Source organism: Micromys minutus (assembly GCF_963924665.1).
Source record: "Micromys minutus genome assembly, chromosome: 1".
NCBI lineage: Eukaryota > Metazoa > Chordata > Mammalia > Rodentia > Muridae > Micromys > Micromys minutus.
The window spans coordinates 221081297-221108120 of NC_137969.1; the positions used below are offsets into that span (position 1 = coordinate 221081297).

Sequence of the window (26824 nt, forward strand, 5' to 3'; positions counted from 1 at the left end):
TTTGTTTTCAATTTAATTGCTGCAAACAATCCAGAAAAAAGAAAACAAGAAAAGACAGAAATGCCTGGCTAGCCAGTTCCTGCATGACCTTAACCACGATGGCTGTAGAGCTCTCTCACAGTTTTGTAAAAGGTGGATAGCAACAAAATGGGAGGGGGGGGTCAGAGAAGTGCCTCGTTAGGCAGGTAAGGTCAGGAGGTAACCCAAATAGGAAGCACCCAAAGGTTGTCTTAAGGGTCTCCCGTCCTTCAGATGCTGTCTTCAGCACTCCCCACCCTTCTGCTTCACAGCCCAGCTCACTTTCTACTCTAGACCCACCACTGTCTGACAGCGCCCTATGTTCTCCCCTTCCAGTTATCAGGGAGCTGGCAGAATCGCCCTGCAAGCATTTGGGATCTCTTACAGCCACAGACAATAACTCACACATCTGCAAATGCGCCAACGTAAGCCAGGACTCGGGCTTTGTACTTAGTAATCTTCTGTTATTATATGGAATTGGGGCCAAGGGGATAACTGAGAGTCTCAGATCACGTACCAAGCATGGGAAGAACTCTGGGTTTGATCAAAAATCACCTTAAAAAGCGCCACGTATATCTGTCACTGTTCTCTAAATACAGTACCGGCCATCCACACGGCGAGCTCACGGAGTTAGCTATTAGAAGGAACCCGAGGATGATGTCAAGTATATGAGAAGCTACACGTGGGGTACAGGTGGATATAACTCCATTTTATATAAGATGGCATCCGCTGATTTTGGTATTAGAATCAATAATCAGTAGATACCAGAGAGAAGGGGAAGGAGGGAGAGGAGTTGGGACGGACAGTCACAAGATCGTGGTGGCCACCTTAAAGAGGAATGTTCCTGTTGATTGTTCTTATCTTCCTTGTGTGGTTTTCTTCTGTCTAAGTGCTGTTCCCCATCACCAGATATTGTTTATATTAGAAAAACCAGGAAAGCCAAAACACCCACTTAGCTCAGACACTGTTCTGATCGCCCATCTCTGGAGTCAAGCCCCTCCCCTTGTCCCTGCCGCACCAGGTCTGTTTGGGATCATTTTACCTTAAGGACACTCTTGCCTCAGTCTCTTTTTGAAATACACTTCTACACTGGGACAGTCCCCCGACATTGCCTGTGAGCGCCTTTCTGTGGCTACCCAGTTCCCTCCCGCAGTCTCCCCCGCATCTCCACCCCTGCATTCTGTAGAGCCGCACATCTCAGAACAGCACCAGCAGCATGATTTTTCATACCGTGCTGTCTCACCTGATATCATAAGCCATTTGACCGTAGCCTGAGTGTTGTTACTGCACAAATGAATCGGTGTATAGAATATGTATAAAAATAGAAGCTAAAGCATTAAATACAGATGATACGTGGCGATCGTGCTGAGCGTCTGGTATGAAGAAAGCCTGGATGATAAATACTTTAAAGTTTGTTTGTCTTTAAACTACTCTCCCCAACGCCCCAATGTTCACAAGACAGGGTTTCTCTATTGTAGCCCTGGCTGTCTTGGTCACTTATGACCAGGCTGGCATTGAACTCACAGAAATCTGTCTGCCTCTGCCTCCCAAGTGCTACAGTTAAAGGCATTCACCACCACCTTCCTGTCGGTCTTTTCTTTCTCAGTAAGTGGCCAGAGCCACCTTTCAAATCCACTGCCAGAAGCTCATCTAATGAATAATCTATGCTCAAGTTAGCAAACGTTAACTATCGTGGTTACTCACTGGAGTTGAGGAGGATCATCGCCTTCACACAGAGATACTCTTTGTGCTGGAGTTTTAACTCACGGAACCTTGATGTCGTCGCCAGAAGCATGTCAAAGATTTCCAGAATCCCTTCTACGCACTTCCCTTCATCCCTGCAAGAGGTCATTTGGGAATTGAAGGCACACGTAGCATTAGGCAGCCATCAAGAGCCTTCCTCTCAAGTTCCATCTTGTACATCCTCTGACTATATTGTAAGACCACTTAGCCATAGGAAGTCACTAAGAGAAAAACTGTGTCCTTATAGAGAAAACTATGCTTGGGTGTGGGCTCAATGGTAGAACCCTTGCCTGGCATCTGTAAGGCTGTGGGTTAAATCCTTAGCACTGAAGGGGAAGGGGAATTAGAAACAGGGCATCTCCTAAAAACTCTTAAACCCTGTTTCAGCCAGAAGTGTGCAGTGGGGACACATGGTTCCTTCCACCTCAGTGCGTAAAGATTCCTTGAAGACCCTGTCACTTCCATGGTTTACATACAAACTGTCATGTCAAACAGGCTCTCAGGAAATGAATGATTCAGCTTCTTACCAAGGGTGATCCCACACTCCCTCAGCAGTCGCTGGTGAGAGGCTGACAGGAACCAAGTCTTTCAAGAAACACAAACTTTCCTACTGTTGTAGGGCTGAGTTTAGAAACTGATTTAGGAATTGGGGGACATTTAAGTAGCATTTGAAGAAAGCAAAAGTGCCACGCCAAGAAATTACAATCTAGGGTGGGTTAGTCAGGGAAAGCAGACAGATGTGGGGCCAGGTGACAATTTCCTACTTTGACTTGCTGATGTGGGCTTTTTGTTTAATTTTTGTTTGTTTCTGTTTTGTCTTCTGTGGTTGTTTTGTTGGGACAGGGTCTTGCTGTGTAGCCTTGGTCGGCCTTCATCTTTTGTTCTCCCTACCTCCACCTTAGAAATGCTGAAATTACAGATGTATGCCACGCCACCCAGCCTGAAAGTTTGTTTTTTGTTTTGTTTTATGTTTTTGACAAACCTTTTAAGTGTGCCTTAAAGGAATGGACTGTTATATCTGCCTTTGAAATAAATTATTATACATGAACCAGAAAGCACGGGTTTCTCCTCATGCCAGCTAGGTACACATTAGGTGACCTCACTGCTCTCCAAAACTGTTCTCTTCCTTTGCAGAGTCCTGGAGGCCCTTGACTAGCAGTTAGATGATTTCACCACAAGTCCGCCTGAAAGCCTGTGGCACACAGGCCTGTGGGGTCTGCTTTTAATCTCTTATGAGACTACAAAGGGAGGCAAAACGACAACCAAAAAACAAAACAAGAAACCTGACTGTTCCGCTGGCTCCTCTCACCCAAGTCAGGTCACTTCTAGTGAGTGTGGGATTTCAGGAAAGAACCTTCGCAGAAGTCATAAGACCTGACAGGACTTGATACTACCAATTCTGCCTGTTAGAATTGTCTGTGACAGCAGCTCATTGGGATACTGCATTCCAGTGTTCAGATACACACACACACACACACACACACACACACACACACTTATACATGCACACACACTCATACACTTACACACACACACTTATACATGCACACACACACTCATACACTTACACACACACACACAAACACACACACACACACACACACACACACACACACACACACACACACACACACACTCTTCCCAAAAGGATAAATCAACTCAACTGAAATCAATCGTATTTTCCAGAAGTTGCCACCCATGCCAAAGGAAAGTCCATAAATACCTCTATTTCCTTACTGAAAACATTTAATTGTAATAAAATTAATTTTCCAAAACTGGGGTGTTTAGGTATTGGGGTACACCTTACTGAAAAAGCTCCAGGCTAAACGGTCAACCCTAAAGAACCATCACCTTTCTAGCAGGTGGGGACAGGCAACCAGTTTATGCAGGATTCAAACATTTTTAATAACATAACAGGCTATAAAAAGCAAATACAGTTTTAGAAATATATGAGGGACACAAAGTCTCCTCCTGAGTGGCTCTTAAGAACCTTGTGCTTTGGGATGAATAGAATGAAGAGGGGAGGGACTTCTAAAGACTGAAACCGAGTTATGAATAAGATGTTAGGACAGGGTTAAAAGGTTAAAGATGGAGACGTGTGATTGGAAAGTTCTAGAAGTATGCCTTGAATTAGTGCCAAATAAGGATTAAATTAGGAATTACATGTGAAAAAACGTCTTACTTGGTTACTTTTTCCATTAAAAACTATTCTGATTATATATATATATATATATATATATATATATATATATATATATATATATATAGCTTTGGGGTTGTCCATTTTCTACCTGCATCTCTGGCTGTGGGTTCCACACCAGTAGGTATGGCAACTGGACAGGGGGTGAGGGACCATTTGTGGCTCACATAGGAAAGGCTTCATAGGTACTTAGCTGAGGTGAAATAATTGGCTAAAATGGTAAATTGAGATTTAGGAATAAAAGCTTATGATCGTTAAGAACATTCAGCATATCAAAACTGGATGCACGTGCAGCCTGGAAGGACATTCAAAATTCCAGGGTCCCTAGAGCTCTGTCAGAGTTCACAGTGGGTCCTAGGGTGGCTCTAAACATCCTCCTCAGTTCAGTTTCCTATTGATGCTGCCACAAGAAGTTTCAGCATACATTTTTATTTAAATTACATTGTGTGTGTGTGTGTGTGTGTGTTTGCCTGTGCATCTGCATGTGTATGCCTGTGCAACTGTGGGCATGTAGAAGCAGATCTCTCCTACCACCAGAAGGGTTTTAGGGGTCACACTAAGGTCATCAGTCTTGATGAAAAGCTCCTCTATCTACTGAGCCATCTTGCCAGCCACACACACATTTGAGAACAAATAAAAGCTTGACTTCTAAAACAGATCTTCACATTAATTTATGTTTCTAGTGGATTCCAAAAACAAACAAACAAAACAAAAAAAAAAAAAAAAAAAAAAAAAAAAAACCCGACCTTACTACAAATAAACTGAAACTATCAGGTGTTCCTCTCATTCTTGGTTTCCGTTTTGTTTCATTTTCTGTAGACATCTCAGTAAGAACAAATGGCTCAGGTAGAAGCTTAGCTCTGCATCTGCTCAGTGAGCCTGAGGCTCTCAGTTCTGTGCCCAGCACCAAAGGTAAAAACAAAATGACAACAAAAACCTAAAGCAAGTGCCTAGAGCTTGTTTTAAGGTGAAACACCACGTGAAGGGCCTCTCATAAGACGATCTGTAAGTCGTTTACTTCCAAGTACTGTGAAATTATTTATTCACTTTGCAAGAAAGTTCTCCAACATTTATAACAGGGCCTCTTTCCCCAACTTTGAATAAGTAATTTATTTATGTTAATTTACCTATTATGTTAAAATGTGTGATATATGTGTTTGTACATATATATATGTTTGTGTGTATATGTATATATATTTGTGTGTATATGTATGTGTATATATATATATATATATATATATATATATATATGTATGTTTGTGTGTATTTTTGAGATATTATTTCGGGTGGTGGAGGCCAGCCTCAAGCTCACTACGTAGCTAAGGCGTACCTTGAACTCCTGACCTTTACTTTCCAGAGGATAAAATTACAGGCATGTGTCACCACACCCAGCTTAAAAATAGATTTCTTATATGAGATGTACTGAATCTTAGACTTGAAATTCTAGACTTCACAAAGTCAATGTGTTAAAAACAATATGAGGTTTTTAACTTAATTTTGTTTTGTTTTATCATGCTGGGGATGAAATTCCAAAGCCTCAATCACCTAACCACCGAACTCCACTTCCAGTTCTAACCGTAATATTTAAGAATACAGTGGAGAGATTGCTTTTAAGAACATCTCTTCCAGAGGACCCAGGTTCAATTCCCAGCACACTCATGGCAGCTCACAACCATCTTTAATCCAGTTCCAGGGGATCTGATGCCCTCTTCTGGCCTCCACCGGCACTGGGTATGGCACGGTACCCGGAAGTACATGCAGGCAAAACATCTGTATATACACAATTTTTAATAATAATTCAAAAAACCTATCAACAGAAACCATGAAGGGCTGTTGAGGTGAGCCCACCTGTAAAGCTGCCTGCCCCTAAGCCTGACAAACCCGTGTCTGCACTCGGGACTCACAGGGTAGGAGAGAACCAAATCTCTCAAGTTGTCCTCCAGCCTCCACACACCACAGTTTCCTATGCCAATGAACAAAATAGTATATAATTTTAAAAATGAAATAAAGTAGGTGCTCCAAAAACCTGTCTTCTCGATGTAAACACATTCATAACTCCTAAAACCTCTTCTTCTGTATCATTGAAATATACTAAAGCTATGTGACAGAAACAAATATATAGCCACAAAGACCAATGTGAGCCTCCTGAAATAATTTTTAAGAAGAACTTTGGTTTTTGTCTGTTTGTTTGAGACCAGATTTGTCTATGCTAGCTAGAACTCCTGATTCTCTCGCCTCAGCATACGTTTCACAAATCACAGACACACACAACCGAACCCAGCTTTTTGTGTCTTTTATTAGCTATCTAAGGGTAGGCACAATATTCATGAGGCTCAGGGTTCCTTACAGTAACACATACACATTCTTCTAGAGGTTAAAGAACCCGTGCAGAGAGAGGGGAACGTTAAATTTACACCCATACAACCAGGAACGTTAAATTTACATCCATACATGTTTTCCACCGTGACTCAGTTGCTGAGACACTAGATTTGGTGTCCATCTAGAAACTGAAACAAAAAGTAAAGTAATTTTAACCCCAGTGCACACCAATGGGTAGAACAGATGACATAGTATGTGCGTGCGTGCGTGTGCATGTATTTGTATGTGTACGTGCGTGCATGTGTGTGTGTGTGTGTGTGTGTGTGTGTGTTTGTGAAGCAGAATGAACAAATGAGGCAACGTCCTGGCTGGGTTTTGGCCTTTCCATTTGACTGACAATCTTGAGGTGACAGTAGGTGTGGTGGGTTTCTGAGGTGGGTAAAAACAGAGTAGGTCCTGGGGCTGTGGTCTAAGACAAGAGAATAAATTATGACATCAATTCGCCTTTTGCCTCCTCTTTTCCCTTCCAGTTCTCTTTCTCATGGGGGCAGTATGCCCCATGTATGGGCTTTAGAACCGGATCCCCACGTGCTCCATCACCGTCCACCCTGCAGCTGTAATCAATTACGTCACTTCCCTGCTCCCTCCCAGAAGGACTGGGGTGGTGAATGCTGTTTCCTCCAGAAGGGCTTCTGGGAAGATCAAGTAAGGTGCCGCATATCGAGTGCTTAGGATGGCACCTGGCACATACCAGCCACTAAGTTAGCTATTCCAAGGGTCACTGAAGGGTCTGGTACCTGCCCCACTGCTCTGGCCTTCCAGAGCCTCCCCCTCTTGTCCGCCACCTGAGCTTGCTCCTGCTCAAGCCACATCCCATGCTTCAGCTCTTCCCACAGGGTCTGTTCTCCACCAAAACACCTCCATTACTCAGAACAGTGCTCTTTGTCAGGGTCATCCATGACCACAGGCAGAATGGATGCTGATACCTTGGGGCAGCACTCTTCATCTGCGCAACGTGCCAGAGAGGGTCTTCTGAGGACCTACAGTGTAACAGGATTATGATGCAAGAGTTGGGGCGGGCACTCAGGTTCACAGCACCAGGTTTCCTGCTCTCAGCACACGCTAATGCGCTGAACATTCAACACTGGGACTTTTCCCATGGAGAGTTTCCAAACCACTCAAAAGGTATGCCAAAAGTTTTCCATTTCTCCTACAGCAAAGCTTGGCTGTCATTGGCTATTCCAGTTTATCTTCTATAGACATTTCATCTAAATCCAAGTTAAGTTCCTGCTCTGTGCTGTCTTCAAAAGAAAACTAAGTTTAACACATTTGTCATGTCCCAGTGTCTGTCAACTTTCCCCTGGCCTTAATAAAAAGCCCTCCCACCACATGTTCCAAAACCACCATTAGAGATAAATGGTACTGTTGGTATTAAAGCTATTGCACAGGAAAATAAATTGGGAAGTACCAAAAGAGTTTCTATCGCCTGTCCAGAGATGTAACTGGTCATTCAACTATGGGGCAACTTAAGAATATAATGTAAGTACAGAATTTTTAATGCAAAAGGAAAATCTATGTTGACTGTGTGCTCGGTGGCCAACACCCTGCAGGATGCACTTCCCTGCCACAGCCCAGGACTGTTGATGTGCAGCTGATTGGCTGGATTGGGGATACAAATCCTGGTACCCATGCCCTCTTCTTCGTGGGCTCTTGACCCAGTGAAGGAATGGATGGAGTTATCATCCTCTAAGGGCCCCTTTGGGTGTGAGAATTTAATTGCAGCACCTAGGACTTTGTTCCCATTCTGCTTTGTTTAGTTAAACAGATCAGAGATGAAATACAAAGTATTTTTTTTCCCTCACCTGTCCAGAACGAGGTCTGGAGCAAAGATGAGCTTGCCCGGGTGGTCGATGGAGCGCCACATCAGCCCCACCATTAGCACCTCCATCCAGCAGCTTTCCAAGAGCCGGACTTGGTCCAGCAGGCTGAGCTCCACAAAGCCTGGGGAAACAAGAATCCATTAAACACGCCTCCCTCCCCCTCAGCAACCCATTTCTAGAAAGGCAGAACGGCAAGTTATTAAATGCCAAGGAGGCACAAACTACACAGGGAAGGAACCAATACGTGTTGCAAAGAGGTAGTTAAATGTTGGTTAAAGGAACCTCGGCAGTGCAACCTGCAGTTTCCAGCCTCCGACCCCTTCAGAAAACAAACTTTTGTTTAGTATTTCTAAAGAGCCTTGGCTCTCCCAGAAGGATGCTAGGAAGGACCCAAAGGCAGAGCCAAGGCTTGTTAGCTATGGCTGTGTGGTCCTCATAACTCCTGTGCCCTACTGAGGAAGTCAAATCTCGACTATCAGAGAGGCTGCCTGCCTGTCCCAGTGCACAGCTTGGAGGATGGAAGATGGAGAGCTGGGGTCTAGATGATGGGGGATAGTAAGCAGAGAGAAGTGTCTGTCCCTGCACATAGCCAAGGCTTCCACTAAAATAGTTCTTCTGACTGTGTAACATTTCCCATGCAGAGTTGGGACTGTTCTGATTAGAGGTGCTGTCTTCAGATGATTTTATCCTAAAGAGCAAGGACAACAGCCAAAAGCAGTTGATTCTCTCATGGCATGAATTAGCCACAGAACTGGAACGAAACCCAGAATCTCTAGGGGAGTGAATGTCTTTAGCATAAAGCCGAGGACATAGGAACGCCATCCAGAACACACAGCAATAAGAGGAGCTGTGAGTATAAACACAGTAGCCAAAGGCACAGCCTGGGAATGAAAGGATTCTGCTTCCGAACATCAACTTAGATCCTTCCTAACTAGTAATTGTGTGAAGATGTGAGTGTGTTCATGTGTGTGTGCATGCACTCGTGTGTATTTGTAAATGCTAGGGAGCAAAGCCCGGCCTTGAACATGGCAGGTACACATTCTGTCACTAAACTACATCCCTATCCACCCTCCCCCAGCTGGTAATTTAATCTCTCATCAAATCTGTTTTTCTTGTAGGAAAAATGGAAGCGTTCTTGCCTCCTTCTGAGAATCTTCTACAGCTAAGATTCCTTCTAACCGTCTCTCCAGTATCCCTACAGCGTCAAAGCGCGGATGCTCAATCCTCTGGATAATGGAGCTGTAAATGTGCACCATGGAGAAGAAACTGGAGCATGAACATAAAGATGGACAGATCCAAAGCTGGAGAGACGGCTCAGTCAGGAAAGTCTGGCCTGGAAATGATGAGGACCCAAGTTTGACCCTCAGCAGCATTGCACCCATAATGTCAACACTGGGAAGAGACAGAAAGGTCTCCAGGGCTCACTGGCCAGCCAGCCTAGCCAATCCGTGAACTCTGAGTTCAGCGAGAGAGCCTGAAGGGGGCAGACTCCTGGCCTCTAGACACACACACACATAAATACGCTCGCTCACTGCTCGTGTGCATGCACGTGCACACACACATGCACACAGATGGACAAGTCCTTCCCAGAGTGACATGCTTGTGTTTGGCTCAGGTTCCTCATGCATGTACACTTTCCAGTCTCACTCACAGTCATATGTAAGACACCGTATGCAAATCTTACATAACCCAGAACACTAGGCTTGAAGAAAGGCTGATGGGGGAGGGGTGGGAAGAGCAGACAAGAAGCCGCTTTTCATAGTGAGCAGCGTCAAGTTCCCTTCTTCCTGGGAGATCCCGCAAACGGTGTTTAGAAAACACTCGAAATACAAACTAGAGGAAAGCGCCTCGGTGTTTTCCTTCTCTGGGAAACAGCAGACAAAATGAAATGATTCCAGCAAAGGTGGGGACGCTGGACAAAACAAAGCTGGAAGCAGAATCACTCCAGAAGGCTCAGAAGAAATGGGGCCCAGCCAACAGAGGCCACAAGAGACCCTCGCACCAGGGCCATGGTTCCCACAGCTCTTAATCCATCCGCTCAACACTGAATCTGCACAATTTGAACCACACACAGCTTCTGCCCTGCTGCCACTGTACCATGGGAACCTTGGCCTGGCTTACGATTCAGAGAGAGGGAGACTCTGAACCTATCTAGATTTATTGGATGGTTGTTAAATAAGTGAATGGCTCACCCTGAGCCTTTCATCTCAAAACAACAAGATGTAGGGCCAGCGCTGTCTCAGCCAGTAAAAGTGCTTTCACACAAGCCTGATGGTGTGACTTTGATTCCTCAAACCAGTGGTGGAAGAAAAGAACTGTTTCCTGAAGACTGTCCTCTGACCCTCTCCACACATGCACATGGTACACAGATGCACATATACGCATATCACATGTGCATACACATGTAATAATAACAATACCAAATACTCACCATATCATTAAACTACATTTAATAAAATTAACCTATTCACCATCATAACTCAGCCTAGCCTACCTTAAACATGCTTAGAATTGTTTTTGTTAAATCTGTTCAGTACTAGGCCTGTTTTATAATGAATCATCGAATAGCTTAAGTGATCTCTTGAATCTTATACTGAAGGAGAAAACCATCACACCCACAGTGAAGAACTGTGGGCTAAACCATCATAAGTTGAGGAGTAGGTGGGGTCTGGGGAAATAACCACTTTATAGAATGAAAAAGTACATATTCTGCATGAGCCCATATTGATAGCATGAAGATTTACTGGATTATTGATCCATAATGCTTCAACTGTTGATTTACTCTATTTGTATATACTACTGCTTCTTTCTCTATTGGAATGATAGTTTGCACACTCCTTCTTAGCATCTGACACACCTTTTACCCTGGCACTGAGACTGGCTCCACCTTGTCCCAATCTAACCATGCCCTTCCTTGAAAGCTGAGACCAGAGCTGGACGAACATGAAGTCCACATTTCTACCTTTTAACCAGGCCCCAAGACCCCAGACTTGCCCAAGTGATCCTAAGTCCTGTTCCAAAGCCTGGGTAGGTCCATCCTTAGAGTCTGTCCCAGACCACTCACTCCTGGGCATGAGAGATAAGCAACAGCCTTGTATAGGACATGTGGATATACCCAGTGTTACAGTGTGTGGAAGATGGATCTGTGAGTAAAAAGTAAAGAAAGTCAGATGTAGAAAGAGGTTATCTATATACCATGCTTCCTGAATTACCCTTTCATATAAAACTTGAGAGTCTGGGAATTCTAAACAGAATCTAACCTTCCAGGACACGTTATATATGTCAAGATAGGGAGAAAACCACCATCATTATAAATTACTAATTTTGCTCAACAGTTAAGAGCATGCACCGCTCTTGCAGAGGACCCAGTTCAATTCCCAGCACCTAGGCTGAGTTCAATTCCTGGCAGCCACACTGGACAGTGCATACTACCAGCTTCAGGGGATCTGACACCTCTGGCTTCCTTGGTTACCTGCAGCTGTGTTCATACATAAATTTAAAATTGAATGTAAAAAAAAAAAAACCTTATAAAAAAAGGTTACAAAACAAAGTGTCAAACAGATTATTAACTCCAGGTGAAGTTCACTGCCCCCCAAAATGTGAACAACAGGCCTTGTTACAAATGAATAGAACCAAGTCAGGATGTAGAGAGTCCTACCAGGGATTTTCTTGGCCCAGCCAATCATGTGCACCAGTTCCTTGTCAGCCAGCTTAGTGAGGGACATCATCATGGAGGCCTCGGTGAAGGGCATGCTGGGACGGCTCACTAGCACGTTGGGTGGCTCAGCTTCCAAGAGGGTGAGCACCAGTTGCTCTGGACTCAAGGTGCTCAGCAGCAGCTCCTTCACCCGGGGCACATGCCCACTGTTTCTCTTGGTTTTGCTCAGGCAGTGCACCTGATCACTGGAGCTTCTCTGTCTTCGGACTATACGGTACCCACACCTTTCTCTCCTGGATCCTAAAGAGGAGAGCAGATGACAAACCTGTGGTTTCTCTGCCCAAGAATACAACTCACTGGATGACCAGTCTAAAACAACGAGGGCCAGACAGTGTAGGTAAGCAGGTTAAGTGCTTGCTTGACTCACACACACAAGGTCCTGAGTTCAACTCTCAGCCCAGCTGTGTTGAGAGAAGTGTCAACATCACTGATATCATTCCAGCTTATATTTTGGAGTCTGTGGGCCATGGAGAAAGATAACTACTGTCTGAGTGTATTAACAGCACAATGTGTTTGGGAACTTCTGCTCTGTTTCAAGGTTATCACTGGCTCCTGAAGTCTGTTTCTCTTCTAAAGTATGCTGATAGAACCCAAGTCCCAAGATATGGAAGTTAGGAATTTTCCTCTAGTAGAAAAGGAGGAAAAGTCAGGACTTTAACATTGATATTCCAGCTAACAACACTTTAAAAACATTTATATACATGTATGTTTTTCCTTTTTATATACGTATACAAATTTATTTCAAATAAATTAACTGAAAAAGCCTGGAAAATACAAAAAAATATTAATTTTGTCATAAATTCTTTCAGTATTTTTTTCTATTATGCTTTTAAATAATTTACAAACAAAGTTAGAATCATAGTAAATACACTATTTCATAGACTGCTCTTTATCATTGAAAATATGTCACTTGGACTGGAGAGAAGGCTCTGTATCAACACCAGCCACACAAAGACTTCAATGACCTGAGTTCATGCTCAAAATTCAAGTAGATGAAGCTTTATATGCCAGGCATGGGGACATATGCCTTTGATCCCACCACTCAGGAGGCAGAGGTGAATGGATCGCTGTTGAGTGTAACACCAGCCTGCTCTACATAGTGAGTTCCAGGACAGCAAGGGTTATATAGTGAGACCCTGTCTCAGAAAAAAAAAGGAGGAAGAGGAAGAGGAGGAGGAGGAAGAGGAGGAGGAAGAAGAAGAAGAAGATGATGATGATGATGATAATAATAATGATGAAGAAGAGGAGGAGGAGGAGGAGGAGGAGGAAGGAGAAGAGGAAGAAGAAGCAGTAGCTGAAGCTGTAGTGCACATATATAATCCCAGATCTCCTACAGCAAGCTAGAGGACAGAGACAAGAGAGCTGCCCAGAGCCCAGAGGCCAACAAGGCTAGAGGTGCAGTGCTGAAAAAAGAAACAAGAAGGACTCTGTCCCAACGAAACAACAAGGAAAAACCGGTTCCCAAAGATTGTCTGATCTCCATGGATGTGCTGTAACTCACGCATGTGTGTGCACACACACACACACACACACACACACAATAATGAACAAAGTTCACAGCCTATAAAGCATTCTGTTTTATTAATAAAATACCTATTTTTAAAATCCAGTGTTGTTCTGGGCATGGTGAAACAGGCCTGGGACCCAAGCATAGAGAATTGTCACAAATCCTAGGCCAACCTGAGATACATAGTAAGTTCCAGGCCAGCCTCGACTAAAGAGTGCAGGAAACCAACCCTCAAAAAACAAACAAACAAACAAAAACTAAAATGTTCCATGTTGATGTAAGCATGTGATATTAGAATTTCTTTATTAAGTATTACAGTGAAAATGCGTCTTGAAGGTAGATTCAATTGCTTCTTTGTGATGAACTCAAAGAAGTCAATCTGTTGAAACAAAACATATGTCCATTAAAATGTTTGTGCTGACTGAGAGATTGCATGCAGTATCTGGCTTGTTCCGTAGATTTAAACTTGCTCATGTGGCTTCTGCTGTAAGAAGCTTTAATGGAGAGGTAGTTCAGTGGTTAACAGCACTGGTGTTTTTCCAGAAGACCCAGCTTCAAATTCTAGCACCTACATGGCACAGCTGTCTGTAAGTACTTCTAGTTTCAGGGGGTCTGACACCCTCACACAAACAAATATGCAGACAAAACACCAATAGACATGAAACAAAAAAAATTTTAATTAATAAAAAGTTTTAACACTTTAATAAATGGTCAACTTGTTTCAAAGAAAGATTAAAGAAAGCATTCTTCTTTAACTTCATAAACACTTGTGTGGTTAAAAATCTATTTGGAATTTTAAACACGTTTGTGTGATAGACTTGTTTGTATTAGTGGAGCTGATATTTTAGGTCATATTCTCCAAACAGATAAACAGTTTTTCCTATACAAATTATACCATAAGCTTTTTTTTCTACCAATTGTAAATGCCTGTCAGTAATAAATATTTACTTATGCAGGCCACTTATTCCTGATTCTCTGCTAATTTTTACAGATCTGTATTTCTATGCCTGGAGCAGTACCAAAATAGTTTTGTTATTGTAGGCTTATGAATCAGAACATAATAAAATTATGTTTTTAAGACGACAGGAGGAAAGCCAGGAGCGGTTGTGCATCCTAACCCTGTATCTCTTTGAATCTTCCCAGCTGACTGAAGTGTCCTCCAAGTCTGAAAATAAATAAGGACAGTAGAAGCTGGGGAGATGGCTCAGCGATCAGAGCACTCAGCACCGAGCACTCAGCACCTTTGCAGAGGACAGGTTCCATTCCCAGCACCCACATGGAGGCTCACAATCATCTGTATCTCCAGTCACAGGGGACCCAACACCCCCATCCTGACCCCCAGGAGCACAAGGCACACATGCACATGAGGCACACGCATGCAGGCAGAATTCTCATACACATGAAAGAATCTATAACAGTTCTGGACATTTCCCACAAAACAATGACTAAGAAGCCATGCTGCTCAAGTGCTTTTGGAATGGAGAAGAATGGCCTCAGAAATGTTGACATTCAAGAAGTAATTGTAAGAAAACAGAAAATGTAAACCTTATTTTTTTTTTAAATCACTGTACAAGGGCTTGTTTAGAGCTTAGTGGTAGACCAAGTATACCTAAGGCCTTGGGTTCCACCAGCATGTGTGTGTGTACACATGCACACACACAAACACAAAGCACTGAACGAATAAAATCATAGTGATAATAATAATAGTTTAGGACAAAGAAGGTAAAATAGCAGCATGGGGGGAATCGAAGGGTGACTGGGGTTAGAACTGAAAAAGAATTCTTTTACTTAGAAAGGAGTTGAAATCTCAAATCAATGATGTGTGTAAAGAGATGTCACTAAAGGAACTGGTGCAGCCAGAAGCAGAAAAACATGAAAAGGGATCAAACAAAAAGAAAAAAGTGTTAATTCAAGATAGCACACAGGACGCTGGGGCTTGCTTGGGTCACATCTGGTTGACCTTGTTTATTTTCACAGAAAAAAAGACTGTATTGGTGTAGGGACATTTGAACCTAATTTATAACCAGAAGAGCTAAAAGCTTAACATGTACTTCATTTTTAAAAAAAAATTATTACATTAAAATTTTTTATTTATTTGTGTGTGTGTGTGTATGTGTGTGTGTGTGTGTGTGTGTGTGTGTGTGTGCACAAGAGTATGTGCATTTGTGGGTGTACATGTGTCACTGTGTACATGTGAGGTCAGAGGAGAACTTGCCAGAGTGAGTTTTCACGATCTGCCTCGTGGGTCCTGGGGAATTAAACTTAGGTAGTCAGGGTGAGTGGGAAGTGCTTTGACCAGCTGAGCCTTCTGACCAGCCCATTTACACTTCATTTTATTAATAAAGTGCTATAGATACTTAAATTCAACCATGGCTAAATGAAACTGAATATGGATCTTAAGAAAATACTTCTCTGACTGTGTTTTGTCTTTTGTACAGTAAGAGGATAAGGAGTTTAAAAACAGATGCACATGCAGGGCTGGGGATGTAGCTCAGCTGGTAGGGCACTCACCTAGCAAGCATGAAGCCCCGGGTTTGATTCCTGGCACTACAGAAACTGTCTGTAAGCTCAGCACTTGGGAGGTAGAAGTGTGGGCCTAAGTTCAAGTTTGTTCTTGACTACTAGCAAATTAGACGTTACCTTGGGCTAAATGACACCCTGTCATAGATAGACAGACAGACAAAAGTTGGGGCCAGCAGACAGCTCGGTGAGCAACCTGCTTGCTGTGTAATGATAAAGACCTGGATTAGATCCCCAGCACCAACATAAAAAGCCTGGAAGATCACGATATGTGTATAACCAGCACTGGGAAGCCAGAGACGTGAGGATCCCTAAGTCAGTCTAGACAAATGATGAGTTTCACTTTCAGTGCCAAACTGTGTCCCAAAGCTAGAGCGCAATTGAGGAAGGTACCAGAGACTGACCTCTGGCCTTCAGACACATTTACACACATGCACGCATACACACAAACACATATATACAGACAAAATTTTAAAATTAGAAGTTGTCTTAGGTAGAGAAGCTAGGAAATAGCGATCAACCCAGTGAGAATTCTGATTCAAAGCTGACCTGTCACGCTGTTCTGGACTGTCTACCTTCACTGACACAGCCTTCTATCCAAGAGTAAAGAGATAGCACCTAACAATGCGGAGCTATGCCCCAGTGCGGGGGTACAAACCAAATACATGCCTGTTCAGCCGTGTTCTTGGATATTTACATCACAGGATGTCTTTATATGAAGTTATTCCACCACCACCACCCTGCAAAAGTCAGTGTAGGTGCACGCCCTCTCATCATTTAAGAAAGTCCAAAAATGCCAGCCTAAAAGGCAGGATCAGAAATAATAAAAACAATCAATGTAAGAGATATGATTCATAAATCAAAGGGGAAGCAAACCTTTCGAGAAGATCTTGGACGCATGTAGAATCCCTAGTCATTCAAGATTGGAAAAAAGACCCATCTATCCTCTGAGGCTAGAGAGGTCATAGATCTAAGAGGAGAACCTGTGTGTCCCAACTTCACTAGAGCAGAGGTCTGCAGTCCTAACTGCACTCTAAATATTTAACCTGTACCCACAGTAACTGTGGTCCTCATCACTCATTAAAGACACTTCATTTTGCATTAGCCAGAGACCACTACAGAAATCACCAGCCGATCAGAAAGCAGAGAACAGGACACTGTGGGGTGCTCAGCCCTGACTGATACATCTGCAGCACAGATCCTGCACCCAAGGTTCAGCGAACACTGGTGAAGATGGGGCAGAAAACTTGTAGGAAACAGAGGACCGAGAAATTTGCTGTGAGAATGGCTCCTAGAAATGAAAGGGGCGCCATATGTATGTTTCTCCCACAGACAAAGAAGTTCAGGCAACTAAGGCATGCTAAGACTGGGAGAAATTGTCCTTCCCAGGAAGAGCTGCCAACCAAGAGGTCAGCTCTGAAATCATATACATAAAAGTAACACTAAATGAACTGAACAGTGTGTGTATGCGTGTGTGTGTGTGTGTGTGTGTGTGTCCCTGTGTCTGTGTGTCTGTCTGTCTGTCTGTCTTTTATCTCTGTGTCTGTATATGTCTGTGTGTGTATGTGTCTGTCTGACTATCTTTGTATGTCTGTCTGTGTCTATGTGTGTGTGTGTGTGTCTGACTATCTTTGTATGTCTCTGTGTGTCTGTCTGTGTGTTTTGTGTCTATGTGTCTGTATGTATCTGTATCTGTGTGTCTATGTGTGTATAAAACAACAACAAAGAGGCCATGGTTTTTAGGAGGAGTAAGGGAGAAATTATGTAATTTTTAATTTAAATGTATACATGCTTAACATTTTTTAAAGACAGTAGAGAAGGACAACTGTGAACAGAGGATTTAGAGAAAAGCAGAAACCTGCCAGGAATAAAGGGAGGAACAGGGCTGGAGAGACGGCGCAGTGGTTTGGACACTGGCTGCTCTTGCAGAGGACCCGGTATCAGTTCCCAGCACCCATGTGGTGACTCGCAGCCATCTGTAACTCCAGCCCCAGGGAATCTAATGACTTCTTCTGACCTACATGGGTACTGCATGAACATGGTACACAGACATGCATGAAGGCAAAACACTCATATAGATAAAATAAAAATAAATCTTTTTTAAGAAGAGAGAAATAGTTAAGACCCCTTTCACATGCTTTGGGTAGGAGGAGCTCCCCAGAAGGCTCAAATAGGGAGGTACTGTTAAGATGTAAGTGGACAGGCAGAAGGGATGGCTCAGTGGTTAAGAGCACTGACTGCTCTTCTAGAGGGCCTGAGTTCAATTCCCAGCAACCACATGGTGACTCACAACCATCTGTAATGAGATCTGATGCCCTCTTCTGGTGTGTCTGAAGACAGCTATGGTGTACTCATATACAATAAATAAATAAACTTAAAAAAAAAAAAGATAACTGGGCTGCAAAGACTCTGGCTTCTTCACTGGATTGATCATCCTGATGGATTCATGGTATGACTTCATTACTGGGAGTCGGGGAAGTGAGATCCGGTCAGGAGATTTGTTTGTGCTTATCTGAAATGCACAGCTTACCCCTGGCCCCTTGTGCCCTTTCTTGCTTGCTGGTCACCATTGAACAGTTTCCCTCCACTCACTCCTCCCCATGAGGCACAAGCCCGATGACATGAGCAGAAACCTCTAAGAGCATCAGCCAAAATGAAGATTCCTCCTTTCGGCTGTCCCCTTGAAAACATCTCTGAGACACCCCTTTGAACATCTTCTGAGATTCCAGAAAGATTAGAAAGCCTCTCTGCTCCCCATTGCGTTTTGTTTTTGTTTCAGGGTCTCAGTAAGCCATCCAAGCTGGACTAGGGAGCCACAGTAATTCTGTCTTAGCCTCCCAGGGGCTGAGATTACTGGTGTGAGCTACCATGCCTGGCCCACATGGATAGTTCTTTACTCCTCTGTACCGAGCCTGGAAAAACCACACCGTGTCCGAGTCGGAATTCATGTAAGCATGATCCCGTGAGGAGAGCTGAGGGAAGCTGAGACGGAGCGCCAGACACTGTCTTTGTTCCTACCTGTCTGCTTACTGTTCCTCTCGAAACCCAAACAGCAGATAGTCTGCTGCCGAGATAAGAAAGGCAAGGGCTAGAGAGAAAAGTGAGGAAGCAAAGATGTTTCCTGCAGACTCCAGCTCTTCCTACCAGGAATCCTGCCTTGAGGCTGGGGCTAAGACTAGCCAACACAGACAGTACGGTAATGCATCTGAAGACTAAATCATTCTTTAAATACAGACACATCTTGAAATTCCACTTAACCTAAAACAGAAAACGTCTGTTTGTAGTAACTTATCAAAGGACCAAGGCCTTCTCTGTAAGCATCTCTAGGGACCGGTCCAGTCTCTTTCCACACAGATATGTAATATGTTATCTTGGGATTTCCAGGGTCAGTGTCTAAGCCGAGCAACAAGGGCTGGAGAGATGGCTCGGCAGCTGGGAGCCATGCTGATCTTACAGAGGACTCAGGTTCAGTTTCCAGCACTCACCTTAGGTGGATCACCGCCATCTGTAGCTGACACTGTAACCCACACTTAAGCTCTGGTCTCATATATACCCATAAAATAAAGATAAATAATTCATTAATCTGCCCTGCCAAACAAAACAAAACTGAAGAACAACCTAGATACTTCCATAGGGCAATTTAAATTCTGAATCTTGTTAGGTTTACGGTTTACCCCCAAATCTCACCCATTCCCAACTCAATAATTATTGTCCTTTACATTTTTGTCCAAAGCTTTCAGCTAGGTTTTCCTAGAAACATCTGTCTTTTCCTACTCTTATTTCATGTTTACATATAGTTTATGATTGATTATATATTGGAACAATGATTAAAAATAGGTTTGGGAAAAAGCCCACTAGTATTTAATATAAAAATAACTAAAGTGGTTGGGACAGAAATATCTTTTATGTATTTATAGAGATATCTATATCTACACTATATATCATATATATCATAGAAAGATAGATAGATAGATAGGTTGATTGACTGATTGATTGATTTAGATATATCTTTCAGAAAGTAACCATTGCATACTGGAGGTCATGGACATGAAGTATGTTAGTCAGCTTTCTGCTACCATAACAAATAACTAAGATATAGTCAGCTTATGAAGAGAAAAGGTTTATACTGGTTGTCAATTTTAGAAGTTTCAAGCAGACATGATACTTTTAAATATCTGATGCGAGCATTTGATGACAATGGCAGCAAGCCAGTATTGGGACAGAGGGGACCACCTGCTCATATGTCTGCCTCACGACAAAGATGCAAAATAGAGAAAGAGAAGAAGAATAGGTTCCCAAAATCCCCTTGAAGGGCACACCCCTGGCAACTTAAAGACTTCTGACTCAGCCCCACTTCTCAAAAGCTGCTTGAGAAGAGAGGTGTTTATGTTCTAATAGAGGCACCCAGGGGGAATAAGTCTTTATTTAGCACACAAGTCTTGGGAAAGCACTTCAGGATGTCCCACACAGAACATGCAGAGCATCACAGACTCTCGAAAACCAGAAAACATGATCAAATTAAGAGAAGTCCTATTGGACTCTAAATTTCCTGTGCATTCTAGTCACTGGCCACAGAAAAGAAAAGGACCGAAGAGTATCCAGGGAGCAGAGGTCCTGGGGCTGCAGAGACAACTCCATGGTTCAAAGCACTTGCCCCTCTTCCAGAGGCCCCGAGTTCGGCTCCAAACACCCACATTTGGTTGTTCACAGTGCCTGTACCTCCAACTCCAGTGGCCTCCTTACCTCCCCCACACACATCCAAAACAGACATGATTTTTAAAAAATATTTTTAAGCAGAGCTACTAAGAAATAATCAGGGAGAAAAGATGGACTTTTTTTTTTTTTTTTTTTTTTTTTTTTTTTGATTTTCAAATAGAAAGAAATTACAAGTAATTACAGGCCAAATAGTGGTGGCTACCAAAAAAATAAATACAGGCAGAGCCAATGTGAATATACAAAAATAAGAAAATGTATACAGATGAGTTTAAAAAACCAGCAAGCTGTGGGGTGGGAGAGCTCAGTGGTTACAAACATGTGCTGCTCTTGCAGAGGACCCAAGTTTGGCTCCCAGCACCCACACCAGGTGGCCCACAGTCAACTATAACTCCAGTTCCAGGAGACCCAGCAACTCTAGGCTCTGCAGACACCGCAGTCACATGTATACATTAATACATATAAATGTATAAATTTATTTTAAAGAGAAAAAATTTCAAAGAAGAAAAATATAAATACATAAAATATTTGTGCTTGTATGTATATAAACTTTAATCTCTAAGTTGACTATAAGTTATATGTGTACATTCATACATGCAAGTATATACAGTCATCATCAAAATCTGTGCTCTATGTGCTTTTCATATTCTGACATATATATGGTATGAGTCGGAAACAAATATACACACATGCATATGTAAATATATATGTTTATGTACACATTTACACACACATATATGTAAATATATGTATATGCACATGTTTACACACACGTATATGTAAATCTATGTGTATATGTATACATTTACACACATGTATATGTAAATATATATGTATATGCACATGTTTACACACATACACACATGTATGTGTAAATACATATGTATATGTACACGTTTACACACACACACACACACACACACACACACACACAGAGTTTTCCCCTAAGTCTAGGGAGCTGCTGAAGAGACAGGACTGCATCTTCCCCATAGTCATCTGAATAATCATCATAGATCCTGCTTTCTTGTCACAGGCTTAACTGCAGACGATTATGCCAGGATGTCACTCTTGGCTGGCAGGTGGGCCTCCTGCCATTAGAGTCTTTCAGTGGCTATAAGTCCGCCAGCCTAAACAGAGACTTTCCTCTTGCTCCTCCACTGAGCCGTGTAAGACTCTCACCTCTAAAGCACCAAAATCTCTGTCCTGTGCTTGCTCACATTTCCCCAACTCTGTCTACAGCTGCAAGGAATAACGGGCGCACTTTGATGGATACAAATACTTAACAATGATTCCCAGGCCCTAAGTCTGCTGGGAGGCAGGCCCTGAGTCTGCAGTCCCTCGGCTCTCACGGGCAGCTGGTGCAATGAAAGGGAAGCAAAACTCACCACACTTGACCATTCCTACTTCGTAACACTTGCGAAGGCGGCAGGCCTGGCAGCTTTTGCGCCGGTTCTTGTCTATGGTACACTGATTCGTGGCTGGACAGATATAATCGTTATGTCCTATAGCAAGGAAAAGGGTGGTTAATGAAACGTTTGGATGGTAACACTATGTAGTCAAAAGACGGGACAGATACAGGCAAAGGCACCAACGTGAAGAGGGTATTCGGGCACCTTTTGTCACTAAGGATTAAAGGCCCAATGCTACGCAAGTCCCCTCCCACTGAGCTATATACCCAGCCGTGGTGTCTTTATTCTTTTTTAAAGGTTTATTTAATTTTTTACATTTATTTACTTAGAAAGGGAGAGGATGTAGGTCAAAGGTCCAACTCAGGGCATCAAACTTGGCATCAAGCATCCTTATGGACTAAAAGTTTGTTTTTATTGTTCTCTCTCTCTCCCCCGCCCGTCTCTCTCTCTCTCTCTCTCTCTCTCTCTCTCTCTCTCTCTCTGTGTGTGTGTGTGTGTGTGTGTGTGTGTGTGTGTGTGTGTGTTTGTATGATGCATGTGGACGGTCCATGGAGCCAGACAGGGTATTAGATTCCCTGGAAGTAGAGTTACAGGGGGCTGTGTGCTACCTGACATGGATGTTGGGAAGCAAATCTGGGTCCTCCGGGAGACCAGGGTGCACGCTTAACCAAGTCCCAAGTCATCTTTCTGGGACCTCATTTCTTAATTGCATTGCAGTAATAAACAAAATAGTCTGCATTTCTCACACTGTCTGTGATGACCAGATTTTCATATTAGCAATGGGTGAAACTCATAAGCAAATGATGAGAGAGAAAGAAAGAGAGAGAGAGAGAGAGAGAGAGAGAGAGAGAGAGAGAGAGAGGAAGAAGGAGGAGGAGAAGGAGGAGGGAAGGGAAGGAGGAAGAAAGGAAGGAAGGAAGGAAAAAAAAGAAGGAAGGAAAGAATTTGCCAAAGAATGTATTGGAAAGGGGGCAACTTATAGAAAAACAGAATTCTAAAGCTGATGGCATTACTGAGGTGGAAGAGTGACCACCTAGCATGCATGAGGCCTTGGGTTCAACTCCTATTGCTGACTAAAACAGGGCATGATAGCACATCCCTACATCCACACATCCCTATATCCACACATCCCTACACCCACACATCCCTGTATCTACACATCCCTACATCCACACATCCCTGTATCTACACATTCCTACATCCACACATCCCTACACCCACACATCCCTGTATCTACACATCCCTACATCCACACATCCCTACACCCACACATCCCTGTATCTACACATCCCTACACCCACACATCCCTGTATCTACACATCCCTACATCCACACATCCCTGTATCTACACATCCCTACATCCACACATCCCTACATCCACGCATCCTTGTATCTAGTACTCCAGAGATAAAGACAGGAAAATAAGGTTAAGGTCATTCTCAGCTATATACAGAGTCGGTGGCCAGCCTGGACTAAGTAAGGGTGTCCCAGAAAGAAAAGAGAAAGACAGAGATAGAGACAGACAGAGAAATGAGATTCCATTAACAGAGAAAGTACAATGACAGCATGCAGAGATACATGCATTTGTGGTCAAGCCATAGTGAGGAAGGTAAAAGCTAGAAGCATCTTGACTCTGGCGGAAGGAAGGAGGTGTGATTGCAAAGCCTGGTCACAGGGGCTGGGAGGCAGATTCATCACTGCTCTAACTGGCTACGCAAGGATTTCCTTTCCCATTCTTTATATTAGTCACAGAATTCTAGATACATGTTAGCACATACCAAAAAGATCATTTAAAAACTAACTTCAACTGTGTAACATACAAACATATATCATTTAGCTTTTAAAAGTATGTGAAATGTGATGTTTTTCAAGCTTTTCTTAAGACTTTTTTATTACACTCAAACTATTGTGTTTGTTTGTTTGGTTGGTTGGTTGGTTTTGAAGACAGGGTTTCTCTGTGTAGCCTTGGCTTTCCCAGACTTGCTCTGTAGACAAGGCTGGCCTCGAACTCACAGAGGTGCACCTGTCTCTGCCTCCCAAGTGCTGGAATTAAAGGCATGTGCCACTACCACCCATCCTATAGTTAATTTCTTTTTTTAAAAATATTTATTTATTTATTTTATGTATATAAGCACACTGTCTCTAGACACACCAGAAGAGGGCATCAGATCCCATTACAGATGGTTGTGAGCCACCATGTGGTTGCTGGAATTTGAACTCAGGACCTCTGGAAGAACAGTCAGTGCTCTTAACCACTGAGCCATCTCTCCAGCCTTATAGTTAATTTCTTATTGCAAAAGTTAACTTCTTTCAGCTGGAGAAATAGCTCCACAGTTAAAAGCACTGACTGCTCTTCCAGAGGATCCAGGTTTAATTCCCAGCACTTACATGGAGGCCCACAACCTTCTCTAACTCTGGTTCCAGAAGATTCAATGCCCACTTCTGGTCTCTGAGAGAATCATGTAAAGACATACATACAAACAAAACACTCATGGACATACAATAAAAAATATTTTTTAAAAACTTTTTAAAAAGGTAGCTTCTTGGAGGGCGGGGCAAAAATGAAAGCTTCTTGGGGACTAAGCGAAGGCTCAGTTCAGTGAATAAAATACTTTCTGTGCAAACATGAGGAGCCATGTGGTTCCCAAGTAAAAGTTAACTGGCAGCAACATGTACTTGTGACCCCATAGTAAGGTAAAACCATAGCAAGAAAGGTAAAAGCTAGAGCATCTTAGCACCTTATGCTATCCACAGAATTCTAAGTATTTGTTAGTACACAGCAAAAGCATACTTTAAAAACTAACTCCAGGGCTGGAGAGATGGCTCAGTGGTTAAGAGCACTGACTGCTTTTCCAGAGGTCCTGAGTTCAATTCCCAGTAATCATATGGTAGCTCACAACCATCTGCCCTCTTCTGGTATGTCTGAAGACAGCTACAGTGTACTCATATATATTAAATAAATAAATAAATCTTTGGGAAAAAAAAGACAGAGTCAGAGAGAGACAGAGAAAGAGCGAATTCTGTACGATTTGGATGCAAGCTCAAGTTTGAGAATCGATTCTGTCTGCACAATACAAGGTCTTTCTGTTTAAAAGAACAAAAACAAAACTCCAACTCTGCAACATACGTACATGTAGCAATTGGCTTTAAAATGTATGATGGGGGAGGGCAGGGCTGAAGGAGGTGGATACCTAAGCACTGGCTGGCTTGTCTCACTAATCAGGAGCCCCAGGTTCTCAGAAATGAAGGTGGATAGCAACAGAAAACAACATCCAATGTTAACCTCTGACTTCCACACATGTGCACATACACCCATCAAACACACACACACACACACACACACAGCATCTCTAATATGGAGATAGGTATAGATGAACTAGAGATATGCACACACAGAGAAATAGGAACATAGATGAATGCATGTCTATCAACATATGTCCATACATGGATATATACATAAATCTAATCTCTAACTCCGTCTCCTAAGAGGACCTGGTTCAGGAACTTTCCATGAGCAGTAAGAAAGGAATGCTCATATATCTTTTTATCATCATTTTCCAGTAAGGGAAGGAGGGTTCCATGAAAAGACAGCTTATTTCAGAACTAGGGCAGGTAACATGCAGAAGGCACCTGAAACATTTTGTGCCAGGAAGAAGAAAAGCAATCCCCAAAGAATTACAGGAACATGTTGAAAAGGCAGGAAGAGTCGGCTTAAGGACAGCTCCTTGCCAGATCTGAGATAATGTGAGCCTCCAAAACTAATGACAGTAACCCAATGCAGAAAGTTAGACTGATACAAATTAATTCATTGACTTCATGAAGAATATATTTGCTTAGGCCCAAACGGTTGCCAACAAAAGATTTTTTTACAAAATGGGGGAAGAGTAATTTTGCAGAATGGGTGTCTGGCAGCCAGCACCTTAATCAAGGAATCAAAATGAACCCATAGTAACAGAACAAATTGAAATCACACACCACATGAAAAAGGCTAACGAGAACACACTAGCATGACTGGGCTGTCCTTGTTAATAATGCAAGCAGAGTCTAATGGTGGAAGATCAGACAAAACCGGGGCGGGGAGGGGATGTTAGTTATGCAAGATGGTGGTGTCCGTCTTCCAAAGTAGTGATGATGGAAATAATACAAGCTCTGGGGGACAGAGACTAAAGGCAGAACCTTTAAACATACAGTCAGTTCCTGATCTTGACCCTTGTGCTGGAGAGGACATTAGCAAAACTCCAAGTCTGAGTTTTTGGGGTGGTAACACATGGTGCTAGCTTCCCAGATTTGATGGTAGTGTATTGGAAACATAGTGATGAAGTATATTGGCAACAGTTCCCCAAACAGTCCTGGGTAAAATGTTCTTCATATCACAGATAAATACTTTAAGTTAAAATTCATTTTTAAGTTTAAAGTTCATCAAGAACAAAAAAATTGGTACAACATGTGGTGGAGCACAATTGTTATCCCAGCACTTGGGAGGATGGGGTAGAAGGACTTCAATACCAGCCTGGCTACAGTGCAGGAAGGTTCTCTCGAAAATGCAAACCTAAATGCTTTCATTCACTTGCTTTCTCTCTCTCTCTTCCTTCCTTCTTTCCTTCCTTCCTTCCTTCCTTCCTTCTTTCCTTCCTTCCTTCCTTCCTTCCTTCCTTCCTTCCTTCCTTCCTTCCTTCTATCTGTATAGTCTTGGATATCTTGAAACTTGCTCTGTAGACCAGCCTGGCATCGAACTCGCAGAGATGCACCTGTCTCTGTCTCCTGGGTACTGGAATTAAAGGCATGCACCACCACTGC

The 26824-nt window shown here is 42.8% G+C and overlaps 1 protein-coding gene across 3 annotated transcripts in view; it reads right to left on the minus strand.

Annotated features, from left to right (window-relative positions):
- The window catches only part of ESR2 (estrogen receptor 2), a gene marked incomplete at both ends in the record, with an annotated part of 42973 nt that overhangs the window by 9506 nt on the left and 6643 nt on the right, over nt 1-26824 (minus strand). Inside the window, 5 exons of one of the 3 annotated variants that reach the window (XM_080937157.1) lie at nt 1723-1856; nt 7267-7320; nt 8143-8281; nt 11819-12118; nt 22004-22120. In XM_080937157.1, coding sequence (XP_080793283.1) covers nt 1723-1856; nt 7267-7320; nt 8143-8281; nt 11819-12118; nt 22004-22120 — 744 coding nt within the window. The remainder of the gene's footprint in view (nt 1-1722; nt 1857-7266; nt 7321-8142; nt 8282-11818; nt 12119-22003; nt 22121-26824) is intronic. The other 2 variants (XM_080937158.1, XM_080937159.1) reach the window with 2 other exon arrangements.